This window comes from Lycium barbarum, chromosome 9 (assembly GCF_019175385.1).
Source record: "Lycium barbarum isolate Lr01 chromosome 9, ASM1917538v2, whole genome shotgun sequence".
In the NCBI taxonomy this organism is placed as follows: domain Eukaryota; kingdom Viridiplantae; phylum Streptophyta; class Magnoliopsida; order Solanales; family Solanaceae; genus Lycium; species Lycium barbarum.
The window spans coordinates 122,455,887-122,478,078 of record NC_083345.1 but is presented as its reverse complement, the minus strand read 5'-3'; the positions used below and the strand labels follow the sequence as shown (position 1 = coordinate 122,478,078).

The 22,192-nt window shown below is 36.2% G+C and overlaps 5 protein-coding genes and 1 pseudogene across 7 annotated transcripts; 2 read left to right on the top strand and 4 right to left on the bottom strand.

Annotated features, from left to right (window-relative positions):
* Positions 1-1,582: 1,582 nt before the first annotated feature.
* Positions 1,583-4,984, bottom strand: LOC132608722 (uncharacterized). The gene is made up of 5 exons (XM_060322460.1): positions 4,648-4,984; positions 4,429-4,555; positions 3,701-3,979; positions 3,507-3,617; positions 1,583-2,135 (listed from the first exon to the last, which is right to left on the bottom strand). Exons 2-5 carry the CDS (start codon positions 4,429-4,431, stop codon positions 1,668-1,670), a joined length of 861 nt encoding a protein of 286 aa, XP_060178443.1. The 5' UTR covers positions 4,432-4,555; positions 4,648-4,984; the 3' UTR covers positions 1,583-1,667.
* On the bottom strand, positions 4,453-5,539 carry LOC132612293 (extensin-like). The gene is made up of 3 exons (XM_060326590.1): positions 5,523-5,539; positions 4,648-5,424; positions 4,453-4,555 (listed from the first exon to the last, which is right to left on the bottom strand). Exons 1-3 carry the CDS (start codon positions 5,537-5,539, stop codon positions 4,453-4,455), a joined length of 897 nt encoding a protein of 298 aa, XP_060182573.1.
* Positions 5,540-5,574: 35 nt separating this feature from the next.
* LOC132612292 (uncharacterized) lies at positions 5,575-7,425 on the top strand (annotated as a pseudogene).
* A 2,567-nt stretch (positions 7,426-9,992) lies between these two features.
* On the bottom strand, positions 9,993-11,834 carry LOC132612291 (uncharacterized). Its single transcript, XM_060326588.1, has 2 exons — positions 11,087-11,834; positions 9,993-10,942 (listed from the first exon to the last, which is right to left on the bottom strand). The coding sequence occupies exons 1-2, from the start codon at positions 11,832-11,834 to the stop codon at positions 9,993-9,995; spliced, it is 1,698 nt and encodes a 565-aa protein (XP_060182571.1).
* A 3,559-nt stretch (positions 11,835-15,393) lies between these two features.
* On the top strand, positions 15,394-16,053 carry LOC132608720 (heat shock 70 kDa protein 4-like). The gene has a single exon (XM_060322459.1). The coding sequence runs from the start codon at positions 15,454-15,456 to the stop codon at positions 15,748-15,750; it is 297 nt and encodes a 98-aa protein (XP_060178442.1). The 5' UTR covers positions 15,394-15,453; the 3' UTR covers positions 15,751-16,053.
* A 619-nt stretch (positions 16,054-16,672) lies between these two features.
* LOC132609790 (uncharacterized) lies at positions 16,673-21,497 on the bottom strand. 3 transcript variants are annotated; one of them, XR_009570937.1, is made up of 4 exons: positions 21,339-21,497; positions 18,674-19,573; positions 17,479-18,222; positions 16,673-16,997 (listed from the first exon to the last, which is right to left on the bottom strand). XR_009570937.1 is itself a non-coding variant. In XM_060323946.1 (4 exons), exons 3-4 carry the CDS (start codon positions 19,513-19,515, stop codon positions 17,541-17,543), a joined length of 1,524 nt encoding a protein of 507 aa, XP_060179929.1. In that variant the 5' UTR covers positions 19,516-19,573; positions 19,694-19,956; positions 21,339-21,472; the 3' UTR covers positions 17,295-17,540. The 3 variants fall into 3 exon arrangements, 2 of the variants coding, with proteins under 2 accessions (XP_060179929.1, XP_060179928.1); XM_060323946.1 differs by lacking the exon at positions 16,673-16,997 and adding an exon at positions 19,694-19,956 and having other exon boundaries at positions 17,295-18,222; positions 21,339-21,472; XM_060323945.1 differs by lacking the exon at positions 16,673-16,997 and having other exon boundaries at positions 17,295-18,222.
* Between the last annotated feature and the right edge of the window lie 695 nt (positions 21,498-22,192).

The following is a 22,192-nucleotide window of genomic DNA, read 5'->3' as shown; positions in this document are numbered from 1 at the left end:
GACACACTGAAATTTGAGTAGTATGTGCAACTTGTTATGTGTTATTTTATAATGAGTGTGGAGCTTTGACAATGCAAGCGCCAGCAGATTCCCCGCGTTTGACGGAAATTACTGTATGCATACGGGATCATACTGTTCTTCAGCTGTGTACTTTGAGAATGGTCATGGGTCCGTTTGTGTTTGCCCAAATAAGTGTAATTTACTTATGCACAAACTGTGTTTGATTTATTTCCGTATGTTGTTTGAAGTTTATGTGGTGGTAATATTGATTTTTGAGATGGTTGGAATGTTATTTTTCTGCTCATGGTTCATAATGAACAGTGTCACAAGTGGAGTCATATTAATTCTGGAAAAGATAAAAAAAAAAATGGTACTGACACCGATAAAATTGTATGGTGGTCAATTTAAGTGCAAAAAAAAAAAAAAGAGCTTCGCAACTAGCAAAGTTTTGAGGAAATTATAGTTGAAATATCCTATTCCCTCAAATAAATATTCCTTTTCAAATATTTTCAAAAAGATAGTTTTGTATTTGATATGTTATATATTTGCAAAGTTAGTGAATTAGTTCTTGAGGTGGTTACTTGATAATACCTTCCTTCTGATTTTGGAGAAAAAGTAACATCTTAGAATGGAAGCCCATTATCTATCCAGGGCGATGACAAAAAATGATTCCTTTTGCATAAATTTGTTTTCGGTTCTTCCAGAAATTATAAGATAAGCTCTTGCGATGATGTATTATAGATTCAATGAAGTTTTAGAATTCATAGAAATTCTGTGAGCGGTTTATATAGTTACTCCATGTATTGTTTTCCGAGACATCTTCAATCAAACAGTTACTTGATAGTTGACATCTTAAGAAAATATTATTCCCTTTAATATCCATAGCTCTCTACTAAAAAATCCTGATTTACCTAGGGAATTTACCGAGGGACGTCCATCGATAAACAGGATTTACCGAGGGACACCATCGGTACTAGGCTCGTAGGGAATTTGACCCTTGGTAAATAATACCGAGGGACACTCTCGGCAAATACCGATGGAGACCCTCACACATCCCTCGGTACTTCCCTTCCATCATATTCAAGCAAAATTAAATATACCGAGGGACGACTCTCGATACTTAAAAAATATATATAATATTGATATATCATTTACTGAGGGACAGCAATCGGTATATTAATTTTAATCAAATTAATTTTTTAAATACACCGAGGGACAACCCTCGATAAATATAAATATTTAACAATTAGATTTTTCATTTTACCGAGAAATGTCCATCGGTAAGCTAAATGAAAAGCACTTTGATATTTGAAAAATAACGAGGGACGTCCCTTAGTCACCTGAAAAATCTGATATTTATAATTACACAAGTTACCGAGGGACTGTATCGGTAAGTCCCACAATATTTCTGGTAATATTTTGGCAAGCATTGCCTATTTTTCACTGTAGCACCTGTTATAAAAAACATCTCAATAGCTGATTCACGCATCCAACAACAGCCATCAAATCAATAATAAAAACACATCAAAATAATTCAAACATTAAAATTAAGCCAACAAAAAACGTACGAATCCAACCAACGTCAGCGTTATCCAAACATATACCATCCCACTAGACTTCAAACAATCCAAAATAACATAAGTTAGAACAAAAATAACAACGGACACCTAATACTCCATTTCAGCCTCTCCATGCTCCTGATCCTCCTCATCCTCTACATCCTCACCATCATCATGATCGGGGCTCGGGGGCGGAGAGCGAGGCAACTTGATGAGGTTACACACCTGATTCTTGAGTTCTTTAACATCTGACTCAAGATTTATCCTACGTCGCTCCTCCTCCAACCTTTTCTTACGTTCCTCCTCATAATTCCTAGCAAGTTCCTGAAGTTCGTGTCGCATCTCCTCAAGCTGCTCATTTGACACAGTGGCAGAACTTCCTATACCTTGCAATCCACAGTGGAGGCGGTGAAAGTTCTTCTCGGAGCAAAGGTCGTATGCTCTTCCCTTCTTCACGCCGCCGACCACGTCCAACCAACAGGAGATAGTTTGTTCCTCCGATAGCATGATTGTATTGCCTTGATCATCGGTCGACTGACTCCTAGTGAGCTCCTCTATCGCTTGATTATACCGATTCTACATAAAAAGTAAACTTTAGTATATAAATAAACAGTATGCCAAAATGGATCTTTATACTTTACATTGCAATACAGGGAAAAATATACACAAGAGATAGGCTTCATATTTGGGGTATGATTGATCATATGACCTGCCCATTATGTGAAGTAACTGTAAAATTTAGTGCTAATTTTTTCTGGGGTGAAGATCAAGTAAGGAAAAAATATCATTGGAAAGCTTGATATGGTCTTTGCTTCCTACAAAGGAAGGAGGGGCTGGTTTTAGATCCATACAGGATATCAGCATAGATGTTAAAGCTAAGGTTTGGTGGAATTTTAGAATAAATCTTCTCCGCTTAATCAATTTCTTAAAGCTAAGTACTGTATTAGTGTTCATTCAGTTGAGAAAAATTGGAGGCCAGAACAATCTCATATTTGAAAAAGGAAGATGGATACTAAAAATCTTCCTCGTTAATCAAATGGAAAATGCTTTTGCATATTACATGTTAAGCTACCGAAGATAACGTTTTACAACTCTCCTTGGCCAATACATAAATAATAATGTGATAGGTAAGATTAACCTCTACTTTTCTCTGTTACAGGTCTAGCAACAACAAAAAACTATTGTGTAATATTATAGCAGTAGACAGATAGTAAAAGGAAAATGGAGCAGGATCAAGAAGTTTCCAGAACGAAGATTACAATAATAGAAGAGTGTTCTTGAGGAGCTATCCACTTCACTGGGGAGATTCAGTGGAAGATGGAGAAAACAAAGAAGAGACTGCAACAGTAAGGCCAAGAAGTGAAGATCAGACTTTCATGAAGAAAATATTTATAGCAGTTTTCCATTGGAAAGGAGAAAGAGCTTTATTATTTCGAAGGCTCAAGCATAAGGTCACAGTTTACTTCATAATTACTTGTCTTCCTGCTGGATTCAAAGCTCCTAGAGCTATGATTTCAGCTTAATATCATTTTGTCTATGTAAAAAGTGCTATCAATAGTTGAAATTCCACCTACTTTACTAAGCGAAAAAAAAAAAGTAGACAGATATCAACTTTAGTTTCTTAATTTTTTGTATTGGTAGTTGTAGTTTATTAGTGTCCAATAATTTAAAATAATTGTACTATCGTCTTGATGCACAGCAGCTACGAGATACTCGTAAACATTTGTACATGCTCAGTGGTTGTAACTTATCCGAAAATTATACTCTGTACTAAATCAGTATTCCTTTAATTCCTTAGGTTTCATAATGCAACACATTTTATAGTTCATGAATAAGCATTAAATGTTTTATTTGCAGTATTTAAGTGATCAGGTGTCTTATGTCTTACCAATAACCATAAAAACAATATTACTAGTCAAATATATTTCACATAAGTTTAGAGCTTACATAGGTATCCTCTGCCCGTGGCTCGACCCAAACTTCTTTTCTGTCTTCAATTTTCGTATGTGTCTTCTTCCATACCTCATGACGATTGGGTGGTCTACCAAGAGTAACTTGCTGCAAATGAAATAAACAAAGTTAATGTTTTTTGTCATTATTTGTAATTGTATTTGCTACCATCCAAATGGTTAAACAATTACCAATTTCCTCCTAGCAGTCCCCATGGACACTGAACCACAAGTGTGCAATGAGCCACCCTTCTCAGACTTTCGAGCTGCCTTTGTCTGGGCGCTCTTCTTTTGAAACTCCGGCGTAGCCCAGTATTGATTAAGCTCCTCCCAGTAATCTGTCCCAAGCCAGCCAGGTTTTTGACCTTTTTTCCGAGCTTCGGAAAAAATGTTTGACAACCGAGAACTCGCCTTCTTTGTAAAATTACTTCTAATAACATTATCCTCGACAGGGTTCCACGTACACTTTTTCTGCAAACAAATATGTAACAAACATCAGAGAAACAGATGTCCGGAAGTGCCTACACTAAGAACACAAAATTAGACGATGAAATCTGTATGATCTCAGTAATTAAGTATTAAAGATCATCCTGTCAGGTTGATCTGATTTTGATGAGTAGATAACACTATGAAAATCACAGTAACCTGATACGTTCATTTTCTATTTTCCCAAGTTCAGTGTAATTCTCATTCAGACACGAATCCGATAGTCTTTGTCGATAGCACATCACATTAGAATCTACAACAAACTCTTAATGCTTATTGCTAAGTTCATTAGCAACTTGCTGGGTTCAGATTTTCTAATAAGCAATTTGTTTACATAGAAGTAGTGTCTAGTTTGGAAAACTCGGTCACAGGTTAAACATGAATGATTTCCCTTTTGCTGTGATTTTTCTTTATCAACTCTACCAAATACATACCATAAACTCATTAAGGATCGCCTGCTACGTATGACACGGCACTTCACCCCACGTCGCGAAGGCACCACTATAAAGTTTTTGTATTGCTGTTGAGATTGCATTTGCAGCTGGCCTAGAAGGATAAAACCTGCAAAACAACAATTTTAAAACATTTAAAATTGTTACCTAAAAAATTAGAAAATAATAGAGGAATTAGAATGTAATAAAGAATAAACTTACCCTTCTCCATCAGCGATGATGCGCACCCTCCGTAGATGATCTAACTTTCCAGGTGATGGAAGATTTGGACCATCAACTGAAGACGGAGTAGAAGAACGGCTAGGAGATGCCTCAGAATTTCTCGATCCACCATTTAGCCTAGAAAGGCGTGGACTGGCTGATCGAGTGGCCTCTGACGAATGAGTCTCTGGAGATGGACATCGTTCCATGGCAGCGAGGTAAGCGGAATGCATTCCAGGTGGAGTTATATAAGAGGGAGGCATCGAGGAACAGCCTGGGGGAGGCATATTGTAGAAAGGTGCAGTAGGTGAAATCCCGGAATAGCCTTGTAGAGGCATCGGACTATATCTCGGGGGAGAGATCAAGCTATAGCCTAGGGGAGGCAGGGTACCATAAAAACAATGTGAAAATGATGATGTCCCCTGTGAAGGAGGATGCACTGGTGGAATGGAAAAAAGTGATGGACTCGGTGTAGATACAGTTGATTTCTCTTTACTCTTTGATGACGGGCCATGTGAAGGAGGATGCACTGGTGGAATGGAAGAAAGTGATGGACTCGGTGTAGATATAGTTGATTTCTCTTTACTCTTTGACGACGGGCCATGTGAAGGAGGATGCAATGGTGGAATAGAAGAATGAGATGCCCTCGATGTAGAGACGGTTGATTTTCCTTGATTCTTGGTAGTATTCTTCCCGCGCTTAATCTTAATAGTACTTTTCCCAGGCAAACTATTACTCCGATGTCGGTCATTTTTATCACTTGATGCGATCTGCAAACTGAGATTGTTAGAACATAATAAATTAGCTAATTACTGGATAATGAGATTGTTAAAACTAATATGTTGAGGATTAAGTTTTTTTTTATTGAAGTGGACATTTCATCTTCTCCCATAATGCACAAAAAGAGTAGAGAAAATTAATATTCACATGCATCACTGCTACTGCTACTGGTGCTACTGGAAAAACAGATTGAAGTTTACTGCTACTGCTACTGGCCTGAAGATCTGCTTATTGACAGCATATCAGTGTTTTATTGATAATTTGACAATAAGTAGAAGAGGGCGGATTTCATTGGTATTTCTTAATGAGGGGCAAAATGGGAAATATGGTTTTTCTAGGTCGAAAATCTGTTAGGATGATGGATAATGATGTATACAATCATTTTAAATATGTTGTAGGGAGAACCTGATGGTTTGGAATTTTAAGACTGATTTTCATGATCATGGGCAAAATGGGAAATATGGTTTTTTGGTTGAAATACTTGATGGGAAGATACAGATTGAAGGAACCATTCATTTACAATTGTTTTGGGTGGAGAGCCTGAATTCTAGGTATATGGGAGACGATGTGTTGAGGAGGTGGAATTGGTTGCTGGTGCTGAAGTATCACTGATACTAACAGGAATGTGGAGGAATTTTTGGCAAGCTGGAGAACATTAGCAGCCTGGTGGCCTTGGTTGCTATTGATGCATTAGGTGCTACATGGACAACTTAAGGTGGCCAGATAAAAGGGTGTGCAGGCCTTGAGGTTGCTGATGCTGGTGTGCATAAATGTAGCATTTTGTTGCTGCTGTACACCAGGAGGAGAGTTTAATTTGTTGTTGTACTAAAGACAAGAAGACTGCAATTACAGGCTTTGATCTCTTCAATGATGACTGGGTATACACTACGAAATGCAGAGTACAGGCTTTGTCTTGAAAAGAACCTTGAAATATATGATAGAAACATTGGTAGACAAAAGCCTCTAGATTCCAGAGTTGGAGATGAGACATTGCTGAATGAAAATATATCGAGCACAAAATCAGAACATAAACAACCATCATCAGAGGGGAAGACTGAACTTTCACCTGATATTCCAGACGTTGGTAAAATGACCCCTGAAGCTCAGCAATACATATTAGACCTACAGACTCACTTAGGATCTTACAAAAAGGAACTTCGTGAAGTTAAGAGGAAAAGTGCAGCCCTTCAGATGCAACAATTTGTAGGTGAGAAGAATGAGTTGCTGGACTACTTAAGATCATTGCTTCCAGAGCAGGTTGCTGAGCTCTCAGAACCCACATCTTTGGAAGTAAAGGAGACTATCCATGTCGTAGTCCATGGACTACTGGCAACTCTATCTCCTAGAATGCATTCTAAGGCCCCTGATTCATCAGATAATACCTCTACAGGAACTGTAAATGATATAGCTGGTGACTCCATCGCACATCCATTCACTTCCAGCCTCAGATATCATTGACTAGAGATTATTTGGCTCGTCTGTTGTTTTGGTGCATGTTGCTGGGGCACTACCTTAGAGGTCTAGAATATCGGGTGAAGCTTACTGAATTATTATCCTTGCCATGTGGGTTAGAGAGTGAAGGTTCGAGCAATTAGCTAGTTGATTTGACACTTGTTTTTAGACATAAGAGGCCGAGAAAGGTATCAATTAGCAAGTTGTTGGAGCGCTCTTGTGTTGTTTAACTTGGTTGACTCTGTAAATAGGCGAGTTTGTTTGCTCATCAATTGTACACGCTTGACTACAGTGTGCTGGCTGAAATATGGTTCTGCAAATGCTAGGTGGTTCTGTAATTATTTGATGAAATACTCGATTACTGGTCGTTGTACTAATCTGTCAAGTAGGTCTATTCCTGTTATTTTGATACAACGCTCGTGTGGAGACTGTTGATAGCATCTAAAATATGTAATTTGATGTGTGACTAGGTGAGAAAGTATCTTAAGGCTTGCAACTAATACGAATATGTTCAGGATGTTCTGTTCATAATTCATTATTATAATCAGAGAAGAATAAAAACTGGAAAAAAAATCAGAATCAGAAGCAACAAGAACAATAATCAGAATACCAAAACAAATAACTGGCATTGAAAAAAAAGTTGAAGCTACTGCTACTGCTACTGGTGCTACTGGAAAAACATCCATTTTATCATAAGCAGTTCAATCAAGCTTGCAGAGAATGATAATCAAGTACAAATTTGGCTATATATGCATCTTAATACCAATAATCAACAAGAAGCAACTTAAAAAAAGAAGCAACAAGAACAATAATCAGAATCAGAAGCAACAAGAACAATAATCAGAATCAGAAGCAACAAGAACAATAATCAGAATACCAAAACAAATAACTGGCATTGAAAAAGAAGTTGAGGCTACTGCTACTGCTACTGGTGCTACTAGAAAAACATCCATTTTATCATAAGCAGTTCAATCAAGCTTGCAGAGAATGATAATCAAGTACAAATTTGGCTATATATGCATCTTAATACCAATAATCAACAAGAAGCAACTTAAAAAAAGAAGGGACAAGAACAATAATCAGAATCAAAAGCAACAAGAACAATAATCAGAATACCAAAACAAATAACTGGCATTGAAAAAGAAGTTGAAGCTACTGCTACTGCTACTGGTGCTACTGGAAAAACATCCATTTTATCATAAGCACAAACAAAAACAAGAACCTGAACCCGAATGCAAACGAAAACCAAGCTTTCATCAATGTCCAAAGAACATTCAGGGTTGAGAGTTTAGGGCACGGGACTAAGAAGAAGAGTACTCATCATCAACAGATAGTTCTTCGCTTATTTCTTCCTCCTCGCTTATTTCATTTTCAACAGGTAATTCTTCCTCTTCACTTGTGTCACTACTGTTTGCTGGATCTTCCTCATAAGAAGAGTACTCATCATCAACAGATAGTTCTTCCTCTTCATTTGCCATGGAAGTTCCTTCCCCGAGATCAATTTCTTCATATATGCTGTCAGGATGCTCCAATTCATTTTCTAATTCTCTGTCCACTGTTTCTTGAACACTCGATATGTCATTTTGGTATGCAACATTCAAAGCATTCTCGACTTCCACACTACCCACATGCTTTGTTTTAATAACAACCCACCAATCCGATTTATCCCTACGCAATGGATAAGGAGCATAATACACTTGCTTGACATTTTGTGCAATGACAAAAGGATCATAGCTTCCATACTGCCTTGTATGCTTAACTTCAATAATTTTGTAATGTGGATCTATCCTTGTACCAGTTTTTGGTGTTGGGTCAAACCACTTACAACGAAAAAGTATCAACTTTTTGTATGGCCAACCAGGATACTCTAGTTCTAAAATCTCTTGGAGCACACCATAATAATCAATATCTCCATCCTGATTGTTAGTGTCCCCTTTAACCCAGACTCCGCTATTATTGCTTTTATAATTCTTGGAGCTTTCTTCAGTACGAAATTTGTAACCATTAACATTGTATTTTTTGATTGTTTTGACATAAGGGTCTGGTCCCCAAGCTATATCATTCAGAAATTGGTCAGCTATGCCATTATTTGGATCATGGACCTAGTGGTAAAAAAAAGTTAGCAAATATTTATAGTTTATAAAAAATGAAATATAGTTGAATTTTATAGCTTAACACTTACGTAACATTTGAACTACTCGCTAAACTCGGAATAAATAGGAGCATAGCCATACATACCCACGAACAAACTGTCCAACACATTTAACGCTTGTCAGTGACATATTAGTATGGATTATTGAAAAACTCAATAATATAATTTGAAACATACTTATAATATGGTTGAACTTCCGGGCAATTCAGCAATACATGTGTTGTGGCTGATTTTTTCTCCATATCAGTTAGGAGTCTTCTTTTAATAGTTTTAGAACCTCGCCCTGGTCGATTGAATATGGATTTTGGTGGGGCCAAAGGATCATTCTCACCTTCATCGTTTCGAGTTGGCCTATTTCTCAAACATGGAATGTGTTTCTCAAAATAATAAGAATAGAAGTGAGAGGTTTCCGCAGCGAGATAGGCCTCACATATAGATCCCTCGATCCTATTCTTCTGTTTCACAAACCGTTTACATTTGCCAATTTTCCTGTATAACTTCAAGTTAGATAGGAACTACAAGAATTATTCAATATTTAAATAATAATTTATAATAGTTACCTCTCCCAAGGGTACATCCATCTATATTGAACTGGGCCTCCGAGTAGTGCCTCTTGTACAAGGTGGACCGGAAGATGTTCCATCACATCAAAGAAACCACATGGAAGAAATTTCTCCAGCTTACATGAGGTTACACGAATGTTCTGATTCATCAAAAGTAGAGTATTTTCCCTCAATGTGTTGGAACATAACTCTTTGAAGAACAAACTAATCTCTGTAATTGGTTTCCATATTCTTTCGGGTAAGCCACGAAGTGCAATAGAAACTAAAGTTTCCATGAAAACATGGCAATCATGACTTTTCATACCCACCAACTTTCCTTCTACCACATCTACACGCTTACCCAAGTTGGACGCATACCCCTCGGGCATCCTCAAACTCTTTATCCACTCACAAATCTTTCATTTATCCTCCAAAGTGAATGTATAACTAGCCTTTGGCTTGGCGATCTTATTTTTGTTTTTTGATTGTTGTAGGTGCAATTCTGGTCGCCTACAATATTCCATTAAGTCCTTCCTAGCCTTTATGTTATCTTTTGTCTTGTCCCTAACATCCATCACTGTATTAAACAGATTATCAAAATAATTCTTTTCAATATGCATGACATCAAGATTATGTCGGAGAAGATTATGCTTCCAATAAGGTAACTCCCAGAATATGCTCTGTTTCGTCCAATTATGCTCAACCCCATATCCATTTAATCTAGAAGGTGGAGTTTCTGTCACCTTAGGCAAGTCCCTAACCCTCTCCCAAATTTGCTCCCCTGACAATGTTGGCGGTGGTAAGTCATGTTCAGTTTTATTCTTCCTGAATGCATTTCTCATACTCCTAAACTCATGATCCATTGGTAAGAACTGACGGTGACAATCAAACCATGAATTCTTGCCCTCGTGTTTTAAAGTGAATGATTTAGTGTTTTCCATACAACAAGGACAAGCTAATTTGCCAGCAGTCATCCACCCTGACAACATTCCATAGGCAGGGAAATCATTAATAGTCCACATAAGAGCAACACGCATGTTGAAGTTTTGTTTGGTTGATATGTCGTATGTTAAAACACCTTCGTGCCACAAAGTCTGTAACTCGTAAATCAAAGGCTGCAAATATACATCAATCAAACTTTTTGGATTACGTGGACCCGGAACAATGCAAGTTAGGAACAAATATGGACTTGTCATACACATCTCAGGTGGAAGATTATACGGTGTGACAAAGACTGGCCAACATGAATATGGTGCAACTGAGACAGAAAATGGTGTGAATCCATCAGCACACAAACCCAATCGAATATTCCTTGGTTCATTAGCAAAATCCGAAAACGTTCTATCGAAATGCTTCCATGCTTCTCCATCTGATGGATGACACAATACCCCGGGTGGCCTTCTATTTTCATAGTGCCATCTCATATGAGGAGCAGAACTCAGTGATGCATACAACCTCTTTAACCTTGGTATAAGAGGTAAATAATGCATCGCCTTAACTGCAACCCTCTTACCGCTGGCAAGCTGTTTAAAACGAGATATTCCACAAACTTTGCAATTCTCTAAATCTGCATTATCCCTATAATACAACATGCAACCTTTTTCACAACAATCAATTTTCATAGACGAGAGACCTAATTTGGAAACCAATTTTTTTGCTTTATAGTAATCATCGGGTATGTCTAAGTTCGGATTAAGTTCTTTCATAAGCTCAATCATAGCGTTCATGCCCGCTATAGAAATATTCGCATCCGATTTAATACTTAGCAATCTAACGGCAACAGACAATGCAGAGTGTGACATGCATTCGCAAAATGGACGACTAGCAGACTCTAATTGTGCATAAAAACGTTGTGCCTCTTCATTGGGAGGTTGATCAACAGGTTGTTGGTTGTTACCCTCATTGTACATCCCAAGAGCATCCATAACCATTTCATGCAATCTAGGATCTTCACTACTTTCACCAGCAACAAAATTATGATTGCAAATATTACTGGCACTACCCTCAATTTCTCCATGACTAGTCCAAACATAATAGTCGTCCATAAAACCCTTACTACAAAGATCAGCCCTAACATCCTCAGGTTTTAACCACTTTATACAATTGCAATCTGCACAAGGACACCTAATTGTCCCATCCTTTTGACAAAATAAATTTGCCTGATTAATAAACCCCTCAACGCCTTGCTTAAATTCATCCCTCAACCCCCGTCGATTAGGTAACACCCTATCATACATCCATCTACGATGTTCATTGTCCATCTATATATACAAATAACAAATCCATATGAATAGTTTAAGATGCATAGAGTAATTCTACATCTAGTACACAGCTTTAATGATGTAGTAAATAAACTAAATTCGATATACAATTTCATGCATACTTAATATTTAAAAGATTACATGATGAAGAGTTGACATATTGTTTTCAAAATAGATGATCCTTCCATTTCAAAATAAATAGTGTTTTAGGCTTTTCATTTTGTTTAAAAATAAGTTGTTCTTTAGAATTTCAAAGAGGAAATTGATCTTATTCTTTCAAATTAAAAACAAGGGGCTTGGGGGAAGATCTCATAGAAAAGCTTCTAAATACCACAGTACACAAACAACAAATGCTTCAATCAAAACTAGTCCGATAAATAATATGAATCCTCGCTATCCTTTTCCCTCTATTTGGACCTTCTAGAAAGAAAACTAAACCCTATGGCAATTTAAAGCTAAGCCAAAAAAAAAAAAAAACAGCAAATCTGAAAATACTCTCACAAAAAAACCCCAAATCAGAATTCATTTAGCATAAGCCTAAAATGTTTGAAAATTATATCTTTGCACATAAAAAAGAGGAAATTTAAGCAACATATGAAATCAAGATATTTCCTATTAAAATCTAGAAAGATGACAAATTTTAAGCTGAGAATACTTCAAATTCCTTCAAAATAATTGCAGTAATTAATGACTTCAAATAATAAATCTTACCTCTTCAAGAATACAGAAAAAACCGTAACTTTGTCTCCACTTTGAAATTGCAAATTCAATTTTTTTGCTTTGTGTTCAGTGTTGCTTCCAATTCCACAAATTGGGTATCTTCTGCCCTGTATTCTCAAACTAGTAGAGGTAGAGAGATTAGAGGTGGAGGAGAAGAAAGATAGGGATGCCCAATCGTGTTTTGATCGAATCTGATACTGCCTGTGAATGAATTTTGCCTCCGAATGTTTGTTTGGGGAAATGGAATGATTAGGTTAAAAGTGCTCTATTTTTCTTTTAGCTAAAATAATTGGCGCCTAAGTTCCCGCTGCTGTTTTTTTCCCCAACTTTTTTCAGTTCTAGCGCCTAAGTTTCTTTTATTCTAGCTTTAGTTTTTTAATTTTTTTTTAACACAAATGGGGATGGGTAATGGAATGTATATACTCTCTCCGTTTCAATTTATGTGAACCCATTTGATTTTGTATGAAATTTTAAAAAATAGAGAAAGCTTTTAAACTTGTGATGTTAAATGAGTCACATATATTTTGTGTGGCTATAAATCATTGCATAAAGGTAAATTGTTTCTAATTATACAACGAGATCATTCTTTTTAGCATGGACTAATAAAAAAATAAGTTCACATAAATTGAAACGGAGGTGGTATTAAACTATTTATAATCTTTGAGATAATAAATAAATAAAAATATTAAATTTAGATAATAACCATCAAATTTTGTAGAAAACTTGCAAAACAATTTACTTTAAACAAATTGATAACTCAAATTAGCCTATTTTAGATCGAATCACCAGTTGAATAAAATTTTAACTTAACAAAAGATATATTATATATTTGTGAAGACAAAATTGAGATTGTTTTAATAAAAGATGAATTTATTATAAAAGAGTGAAAATAAAATTTTGTTTGGGAATGTCAAACCAAATTATCTCCAAACAAATCAAGAATGACTAAACTTATACAATTTTTTTCATAATATTGTTTTCTCAAAATAACTAAGGCCTCATTTGTTTATATGAAAATTAAGACGTCAAAATCTAAACGCATATCTTAATAATTAAGATATGCATTAAGAATTATATGTCTGAATCTAAATACACATATGAATACTAAGATATTGTGTTAAGGTCTGAATACTACATTATTAAGAGTTAAGACAGTTTGCTTTACAATATCTGAATGTGTAAAATATGTCTTTATTTTAAAAAAATTAGTATGAAATTTAATACAATACAAAATGAATCCAATATGTTATCAATAAAATATTTTTTAAAATATTATATGAAGGCTGGTGTGGTGGCAATACTAGAGGTGGTCTTGTAGGTGTCAACTGAAGATGGTGTCAGCTAATGGTGGTATTGTAGGTAGTAGCTAGTGGTAATGAATACTGGTAGTAGTTGGTGGTGGTGATTGATAGTGATAGCTAATAATGTTGGTAAATGACGACGGTGATTGACGATACATAGTGGTGAAGGATGACGGTGATAGACGATATATAGTGGTGACTGATTGTGGTGATTGCAGGTAGTCATGAACGATGGTGTGTTGTAAAAATGGTAGTTGGTGGTGATGATTGTAAATAGTGACTAGTGGCATTGTACGTTGATTATAGTAATTGATAATGGCAGTGGTTGTGAGTAGTGACAGTTAATAATGGTAGGCAGTGACAATAATTGATAATGATGGGAGATGTCGTAATGGTAGCGATAATTAAATAGAGGAAACGATGAGCTGCCATCTTTGTAGAATTTTTTTAATCGACATTTTAATGATATTAAGACTTTATTACAGATCTTTAATAATCATTCGGACTCATTACGTAGTTGTAACATAATAGATTAATATCACAAATACAATTTCACGTACTGTAATTATTGACGTATAGGCTAATCAATCAATGATATTTCTTAAAGATACCACTCATGCACTATATAGACTACTTAGTGTAATTATCGATTTATAAGTTAATCAATCAGTATTACTTAAGAATACCACTAATATACTTCTACTTACTAGAATTATTATATAATAGACTTATCAATCACTAACATTACTAAACAATACTTCTAATACAACGCACTTTAACCATTGTCAATTTATAAGCTAAACAATCATTAACTTTTATTAAGGATGCCACTTCTATTTATACTATCACTTTTTAAACTTATCACTTATAACATTCTTTAGAGTGCTATCACTATACACTTTTACTCGGTACAATAAATAAGTGGTACTAGTTAATTTTCTTATGATAAGTCTAGAAATGTAATATAACTGAAAAAAGAAAAAAAAAACTTTAAACAATTACCGAGGGACTTACCAATTGACACCATCGCTATTTTTTATTTAAAAAATATAAAATAATTATTTATTAAATAATCAATTTTACATATTTAATTTACCAAGGGACGTCCCTCGGTAATTTCAAAAAGAAAACTCAAAATATCTACTCTATCGAGAGACTCCCTCGGTACATTTTATTTAATTTTCATTTATTTTTTTATTAACATACTGATGGTGTCCCTCGGTACAGGAAAAAAGAAATTCAAAATATTTATATTTATATTACCGAGGGTCTCTCTCGGAAATTTTAATTTGTTTTTTATTATGTACCGATAGAGTCCCTCGGTGTAGTCAATTAAATGTTGACTTTAAAAAAGTCAAATAATTTACCGAGTCCTGTCCCTCGGTATCTTTAAAAAATAATTAAAAATTAAAATATTTGACTTTTCCGAGGGACGCCGTGGCAAAGTACCTCGGAATAGTGACATCAAATTTGTCCCTCGGTAACCCGTGTAGGTAAATAGCTTGTTTTTAGTAGTTATGCGGCTAAATATGTGGGACTCGACTTTATATGCCACATGGTTTTGGTTGACATATTTTCTTACTGTTGCCTTCTCATCTATGGTGCTCATTGAGATGAAAGAGATTGCTGAAGCCTTCCTTGGCTCAGCTGTTAAGAATGCCGCGGTTACTGTTCCAGCCTACTTCAATGACTCCCAACGGCAAGCCACCAAGGATGCTGGTGTTATTTCAGGCCTAAATGTGATGCGTATTATCAATGAACCTACAGCAGCTGCCATTGCTTATGGTCTTGATAAGAAGGCAACGAGTGTTGATGAGAAGAATGTGCTTATCTTTGATCTTGGTCCCTTGAAAATTTTGCCTAGCCTGGCAAGACAGAAAACTACTAACTACTGAAAGCTAACTTCTGTGTTTCAAGTGAGAGCATCCAATAACGTACTCTCCACCGCCAGTCCACGACAACCACAGTATAGAAGCTCAGATAAAAGGGAAAAAGCAAATTATATGATGATGTGGTTTCCTTCGAGTTCTGCTACTCTAGATTTAGAGCATATGTAGATACTACAATGTCTTATAATTATTTGAAAAAGCGAATTATATGATGATGTGGTTTCCTTCGAGCTCTGCTACTCTAGATTTAGAGCATATGTAGGTACTACAATGTCTTATAATTATTTGAACGCTGTGTAATATGCCACTAATCCCAATAGATACTTATAGTGGTGTCCGATAAAATTAAATTAGTAATTTTCTAGTCGCTTTTATTCAATATAGGAAGTTCTTAAGAATTAACAAATCGTAATGTGTAAATCTTTTTATATGGTTCTGTACTATATAGGAGTTTCATTCCCCGTTCCTCAAGACTTCTTACTCTTTTCTTCTTACTTGACAACTGTCTATCGACTTGCTTTTTGGTTTGCAGGTCTTTTGTCAGAGAAAAAAGCTACGGAGAAGGCTAAGAATAAGGCTGAACAATGCATAAGGAAACCCACAGTAGAAGACTTAACACCGTATGAAAACACATCACCGTTTTCTAATATGCATACCATAACACCTTAAGCATCTTACTAATATGATGTTGTCATAATAATATCCAGCAATTATCTTACAGCATTGACAATCTGATTCTGTATTAGCTTACACATTGATTTTTTTTTTATCTTCATTTACGTATCAAAATAAAGTTCAAATAATTTTAGCTTGTACAACATTGGGCCCATGCTGGCTCGGGCCAAATGTGCCTAGCATATATATATATATATATATATATTATGCACTCCCATTGCAGCATTCGTCCTTCCAAACATTGGAACAATAATGAGAAAAATGCCTCACTTTTTGAATTTTAATAGTAGGATTTCTACTGAGTGAGCCCGTACAGGAGAAGAACCACACTAGCTCAGATCAAGTTTAGTGGGCCTCATTAACATACAGGAGAGAACCTCGACTAATTTTGGGAGGCACTTGCTATCTCCCACTAGCACATGTATCGGCTAACTCTGTTCACCAAAGGCTTGAACCGATGGAAAGAAATCACCTAGTCATTTTGCTTCTGCTTGGATTTGAATCTAAGATCTCATGGTTCTCAACCCACTCCATTGGCCACTAGGGTGTGACCATTGACAAGTGAACGGATATATTACCTGTATAGAAAGAAACAAGCAAATGCAGTGACTAAGATATTTCTTGGACACGCATACTTTTTCCCCACCCCACTCGCAAGTCTTATTTTTTATGCTCCTTTTTCCATGTAGTGAGACTTTATACCTGCTATCATAATAAGATTAAGTCTATATATTCCAAATATGTCACAAATAATGCTCGAGTTGATGAAGATGCATTTAATAGGAGTAGGAGCTATGCTAATATTAGTGGCAGTAGGAAATGATTGACATTCTAACACAACAGATCCTTTTGTAACATCAAATAATGAAAAAACCTTTTCACAGAAATGCAAAGACAGGAAAGGATATATTCCAAAACATTTGTGTGTTTTCATAGTACATCCAGTGACGGATCTAGTGTAAGTACTGTCTGCACTCAATTTCTTTGATTTGACCAATATATATTTATGCTATGTTCGAACTGACTGCAAAATATAGGGTACAGGATACCGCCACCTACCGTTATACGTGTTCCTTAAGCATCTCTCTCTGCAGAAACGTCCATGCTGAGTGATGAACATATCATGGAACAACTGGTTTTCTATCCCAGGCCTCTCTTGCTCCAACCAAATCAGGGCGGTATCTCTTAGCTAACACTTCTACTTGTGCAGCAAATGACTTGTTTTCATGTTGACTTATTTGACGAACCATCTCTTTCCATCTCTTTCGACATAACTCTCCTATCCTGTGGCAAAGAAGATTGTCCCAATCCACGTCCTCTATGCAACTCGCATCAAGTTCAAAAAGGGCATCAATTAGGCGATAGTCATCAGTGTCTGCCCATTCACCTGCAGCAACCATCGGTGATGTTAATTGTCTGTACCATTTATTGCAGCAATGTGGAGAAATCCTGGTGGACAAACTGTCACTAATTGCACTCCAGCAAATATTATCCCGTAACATCCCATGCTTAGATTTCCTTTCTTCACGGAGCTTCAGTTGCAGGTCGGTGTTTACCAAATCAAACAGTTTCTGGATTTCCTCCTGATCCCAATTTCCTTTCTTCCGATTCTCCAGTTTTATCCTATGCCATGCATTTCCAACATGAACCGGATGTTTCCCAAGTTCATCAGCCAAAACGGTCCAGTTATGCCCATGTTGTCCTCGGAACTTTCTTACCATCTCATACTCTTCTTCAGTCCATTTACGCTTCTCACCCGCTCGAAATAAACGTTGTGCACGAGAATAAACTGCTCTGTAAGGCCTGTAAAGGGGAGGCAAAATTAGCCCATGAAAAAATGGCCCGCGCAACCCGCCTAAGTTGGGCTGGTCATTGACCCACCCATTTATTAGCTCAGCCCATTTCAGCCCATCAAAACTTGGGCTGATATGTAGCCCATCAAAACTTGGGCTGATATGTAGCCCAAATTGACCTATGAGAAATCTTGTCAAATATTTTGAAAAAATCATTTTGTTTATTTGATATGTTATATATAGCCATTATAAAGAATTTTTTTTTTATCAGGTACTTAAAAATTATAAAAGAACAAACAAAAAATTAAAACTTAGTAAGAATTGGGTGGTTGGGTTATGACTCGCTTTTTAGCCCATTTCAGCCCAAGTAACTTTTGGGCGGGTCAATAACCGGCCCATTTATTAACTCCGCCCATTTTGACCAACCCAAATTTAGCCGACCGCCCATTTGACACCCCTACCTGTACGGTATAGCCTTCCCTATCTCTTTCCAGCAGCCCCTTACTTCAGGATTAGATATAGAATTTATAACCTTTTGCAACCCATCTTCGCCCAAGTTATGTACCTCTATGTATCTATAAACAGCGTCTTTGACTATTTCATCTTCTTCCTCTGTGAATTGTTTGCCAAACAGTAATTTTTCCTCGTTATTTTCATGCTTCTCATCAATTCGATCACTGGTTGGAGGAAAAAACTGTACATGATCAGAAAATCTTACTCTTTTTTCAGTCTTTTCATGTATAAGATCTTTACAATTGTGTCCTAGTTTTGTCTTTTTCCTCTTTCTGATATTAGCATCATCTATTTTGCTATCTTCTATCTCTTCTATAGCTGAAATATGACCTTGAATTACACCAGTCACGATATCTACCTGTCCATCCTCTTTTTTCCGCTTTTCCTTTTTCCTCTTCTTCCTCTTCGATTCGTCTATAACATTTCCACCAGAGCCCTCACTGAGAGTCTCAACCGCATTGGTCTCCTGAGTTCCGCTCACACTTTCAGGAGCAATTGTTTTGGTATCTAAACTAGCATCATACATTATCAATGTCTCCTGCTCTTTCTTCAACTTCTTTTTCATTTTTACGACTTTTTCAACCGCATCCTCGCACCCATCTTTACTTGATTTCCCAGGCGGTTTTCCGCCACCTATTTCTTTCTTTCTCTTGATGTCACTATCTTCACTTCCTCCTTTAAAATCGCCCTTTGTCACTTCCGAATCATTGGAGGCAGCATTCTTTTTCCTTTTCTTGGATTTCTTCTCCAGCTTCATGAGCATACCAGCCTTCTCATCTCCTTCGACCATGCATCTTTTGGATAATGTCACCTTTGTATCGTCTCGCAATGCACCAAAAGTGGTTTCTCTGCAAAAGATAGAGAAAACGAATGGTTAAGAGAGAGTGATTGATATGGATTAGCACATACAACATAGAGATTTTATACAAGTAGACATCAAGGCCTTGGAGTGTTACAAAAGATCTAACATGAAGAGTGGGAGCTGCTTTCAAGAAGTGATTTTGAAGCTACAAGCGTCAGTTGCAATTGCGACTCAAAGGCCACAATTGTGAAAGTGGAGGTGTTGGCCAGGCGTTGCAAATGCGGCTTAATTGCGTTTGGTATTCATTCAGGCTAGGTCCGCAATTGCGACCCCCGGAATCAGGCAAGTTCCGCAATTACGATGACAAATACCGCAATTCCAACAGTCTTCAGGTGGCCAGTTTTGCAAATCAAAATTCAAACTCTCTTTCTGTACGTAGAAACATAGTCACTTGAGAGCACCAACTCAAGATATTATAATATATCGATGGTTTATGTGGTGATTAATAATGGAGGGATTATTATGCGATGATTAATAAGGAATGAATTGTTATGCGGTGATTAATAATGAATGAATTGTTATAAAATACATATTTACAAGAACATGTCCAAGTATACCGCTAATACACGTACTCTTTATTCCACATTCTATTCCGACATAAAGTAACACCTAGATTCCCGCATAACCTAATGCGGATATCATGTAATTCCGCCAACTAAATGATTATTTTCTCTTATCATGAAACCAACTAAATGTTCCATTTGTTATACAGGGATTGTTTTTCCTTATACAACCAATCAAATGCTACATTAGTTAAGGTGGAATTTTACGTGGGGATTGATTATGTCAATAATATCAACCAAATAACCCCTGACTGTTAAATTCACGAACTTAAATTTGTGAGAATAAGAGCACCAAGGGTGTGACTATCATAAAAATTACTCAACATCTTTTATTTAGGGCCACAAGATTCTCAAGTCTCTTTTTATTCCTTAAACATTGTGCCCAGCCAAACTAAGACACTTAAATTGGGACTGAGGGAGTACAATAGATACCATGACAAACAAGGTTCAAATCATAGCAAAGATAAAAAACTTGGGTGATATCTTTTCATCTGTCTAAGTTTAGTTAAGTGTTCTCCCATATCCAGATGCAGATTTCAATATTAGCAAGTTCGTAAGCTAACTCGAACACCATTATAAATACAACAACATACCCAATATAATCCCACAAGTGGGGTCTGGGAAGAGTAGAGTGTAGGCAAACCTTACCCAATGGCGAGACCAGGATTTTCAATAGCGGGGTTCAAAACATAAAAAGGTAAACACACGAAGAAACCAAAGGGGGTTCAATATCTACTATATATACAAAAAAAAAATTAACAATGTATAAACGGTGTAATTTTCCGCCGAAGGGAGTTCGTCTAGCTGGCTCCACCCCTGCTTACCCTACCTAGTAGAGATAGAGAGGTTGTTTCTGATAGACCTTCGGCTCAAGTAAAGCATTTCATAGCAGTTTGAAAAAGAGGTACGGAAATAATGAAAGCAGTAACAACAACGAAATAATGCGGTTGGAAAAGCAGTACATAGCATTAGGGAAAATCACAGTAACAACAACAAAATAATGCTATAACCGAAGCACAAGAAACAAATGTGGTAACACCAATAGACAAACAAGAAACTACCATTATAAATAACTAAGTAAACAAAACTCAACATTTGCTTAATATCCAGTTAAATAATTCCACAAATCACAAGATTCAACAAAATATTTTTAAAAAAAAAAACAATTTTTGGCCAAATTTGACAAACCTTGAAATTAAAATCATTGGCTAGCAGCACTGCTTGTAGAAGAAAATGCAAAAACCCAATTAAATTCAAGTGTAATTGATTTGTGAATTCTCAGTTTAAAGTACTGAAAAAAAAATTTAGGGATTTGGTATTTGGAAATCTGATTTATGAAACAAAAATGTCTTATTTTTTCGGGTTTGAAGTATGGGCCTTTCTCTGCAAGTATATTGGGCCTAAATACAAAGATATAAATTTTGGCCCGTTAATTTCTTGCCTTTTTCCACGTGTCATTCGCACAAATGTCCTAATTTCGGGGTAGTCTCTAATTTTTGGCCCTCAAATTTGTGATTTTTAATTTATCCCTCAAAATTTTTGACGCGGCTCGGCATATTTTACATTTCATTTCGGCATATGTATCATAATATTCACAAAAACTATGCCGCACAAGGCAAAACTTTCAACACTCAATATAATCTGAAAAATACTAGTACAAAACCTATGCCGCATAACTTAATGCCGAACGAGGTGAAAGTTAACTTTCTGATGATAAAAATACTACAGAAATTATGCTAAGCGAAGCAGATCTGAATATTTTCATAAATAAGTAGCAGAAATAAAAATCAAAGACCACGGATATGAGGGCCAAAATTAAAGACCAGTTTCTTTGAAGGACAATCAGTGCAACAACTTGGTGTAGAATTACCAGGCCTTCCTATAATCCTATCCAATAAATTGAGCCTAATACAAAGAGACCTATAAATTTCGGCCTCTTAATTCAGTGAGTTAAAGTTGGAGAATTTTTTTATTATATTTCATTTTAACTATAATAGAAGAGTGGGTTGGGGGAAGCGGATGGACCTGTGTACTGTTAGTCA